The 2,250-nt window shown below is 51.9% G+C and overlaps 1 protein-coding gene across 1 annotated transcript in view; it reads left to right on the plus strand.

The window, feature by feature from the left end:
* Window positions 1–7: 7 nt before the first annotated feature.
* si:ch211-230g15.5 (polyhomeotic-like protein 3) overlaps window positions 8–2,250 on the plus strand; it is a gene marked incomplete at its 5' end in the record, with an annotated part of 13,380 nt that continues 11,137 nt past the window's right edge. The window contains 4 exons of the mRNA XM_037973334.1: window positions 8–226; window positions 706–834; window positions 1,208–1,297; window positions 2,174–2,250. The exon at window positions 2,174–2,250 is cut by the window's right edge and continues 176 nt beyond it. Of these exons, the coding sequence (XP_037829262.1) occupies window positions 8–226; window positions 706–834; window positions 1,208–1,297; window positions 2,174–2,250 (515 nt within the window). The remainder of the gene's footprint in view (window positions 227–705; window positions 835–1,207; window positions 1,298–2,173) is intronic.

Genomic DNA, 2,250 nt, shown 5'->3' on the forward strand with positions numbered 1-2,250 from the left:
CTCCCGCCCCATCCTCCCCTCCCCCAAAGCCTCCCCCCCGACACAGACCACCTCCTCTGCTGTTACTGCGACCGCCGCTCCGCCCTCCTCCTCCTCTGCAACGCACAGCAACGCCACCGTCTCAACCAAGACCTCCGCCGGCCTGACCAACGGGAACCCTCGACTTGGCTCCACCCCCACCCCCATCACGCCGTTCCACACCCCGGCCAGCCCACCTGGCAGACAGGTGAGTGATCATTTTAACCGTCGCTACGTTCTTCCTCACTCCTCCTCAGCCTCAGCTGAGAGGAGGACGCTGCGCTGCGTCATCCATCTTCCCTTCAGCTCTGATTCCCACGTCATGATGCTGCCACCACTGTGCCTCAGCCTGACGGCCTCCTCTGACCACGGCTCCTTCAGCCATCTTGGCTTCTCGTTTTCCTGCCCGGCTCTGAGCAGCTCTGAGCAGAAAGGGTTAAACCTGAGGTTTCTGCTCTGAGCTGTCCGCAGCCTGAGCTGTCTGTCTGACTCACTGGGGTTATGGTTTCCTTTCTGAGAAGTTTCACATGAAGTGAAGCTTTGAGGGTCGAGGCGTTAACTTTCATCTCCGCGGGCAGACATGTTGTCCTGATGCGGCCTTCGCCTTTTTACATTTCACCATTCAACACGTGCGTTTTCACTCTTATCTCCATTGTTTCCTGTTTCTCCCCCTCCTCTTTGCTCCAGGTGTCAGCGGCTCACCCTGTGGTTACACCTGGGTCCGTGCGAGCCAATCAGAGCCCCTCACCTGTCAGGCTCCTGGGGAAAGGGCTCAAAGGGACTGGGCAGGACCAGGTGCTGCTGAGAGCTCAGATGGTAAACACACACACACACACTTACCTCATGTAGTCGCTGCAGGGGCGACAGTCAGAGTTCTGTGCTGCGTTCAGGGAGATCAGGAGATACGAGTTTCATACGATCCCAGCAGAAATTTTTATAAACTCACTCAAGACCAAAGCTGAATATTTTCTGTCTTTATTGTTGCTTCTGTCTGCTGAGTATCAGAGTGTTCAGATGTGTCTAAAAATGTGAGTTCTGCAGTAAAACATGAGCGTTCCTTGAAGGAATGCTTGTCGCCTGCTGCCTTTCAAGCTGCAGAAACTGGTTTGTGTTTGGATGAAGCGAACACTAACACATTCTTCCTGCTCGCCTGTTTGTTTCCTCCTCCTTCCTCCTGATTTCCGTGCAGCTGATTCTCACGTCTGCTATGCGACCTGCACAGCCGTCCTCTTCCTCCTCTTCCTCCTCAGCCCCTCCCTCTAACCCCGCCTCAGCTCAGGTGAGCGCCCCTGATGTGCATGCCTGTCTTCTTGGTGTCCGATGAACCCGCCTCTGCCGCCATGTTTTCTTTTACTGGTGTTGTTTGCTCTGGATGTTTGTTTGTTGGTACCAGTCTGGATCCTGAGCTGGAGAGGAGAGGCTCAGATCCACCTGAGAACCACCTGAGTCTCAGGTGGTCTCAGTTTATATCCACCTGTTCTCATAGAACCAACACCTCCAAGGAACGCTCCACACAGGTAGGGGAGGAGGTTCTGGAGAAGCACAGGTCAGGGTTGGGTTATCCAATAAGATCCAATAAATCCAAACCTGCCAGCAGAGGGTCGACCAGCAGGGGGTCAAAGAAAACCAGAAGCTGCTCAGAGCTGAGCTTCATGGAGGAGCAGCAGGAAACAGACAGATCCGAGGCTTCAGGGTCTTTGGCCTTTAAGGACCACCATGCTTCACGCTCCACAGTGAAGCATGGTGGCGGCAGCATCGTGGTATGGGGATGTTATTCGCAACCTGTCTGACTTTTAAGGGAGTTAAAACGTGAACGTGCATCATTTTTTAGTTTTATATTTAAAAAAATGATTTAATCCCCACCTGGCTGCTTTAATCTGGAGTAATTTGAGTAAAAAATATTTTTAATCAAATAAAAATCACCTGTAAGGCAATAAGAGGGGTGAATACTTTTGCAACCCACTGGTTAGGTTGCAAAAAATACAAACTTTATAAAAATATTCGTGTTTGATCAGTGACTTCATTGTTTTTGCAACAGTCCTAGTTTTTATCGCTTAGCAACAGCTGCTGCGCTGTGATTGGATGGTTCCAGTTTGTGGGCGGGGTTTTATTAAAATCTACCTGAACGTTTGTGTCTCTCTCTTGTCCTCTGCAGCTCCAGAGTCTCACCCTGAGACGTCCTCCCCCAGGGACCCTCACCATCCCCCCGTCCCTCCGGCTGAAGCCCCCCTC

The sequence above is a fragment of the Kryptolebias marmoratus genome, linkage group LG21 (assembly GCF_001649575.2).
Source record: "Kryptolebias marmoratus isolate JLee-2015 linkage group LG21, ASM164957v2, whole genome shotgun sequence".
NCBI classification, from domain to species: domain Eukaryota; kingdom Metazoa; phylum Chordata; class Actinopteri; order Cyprinodontiformes; family Rivulidae; genus Kryptolebias; species Kryptolebias marmoratus.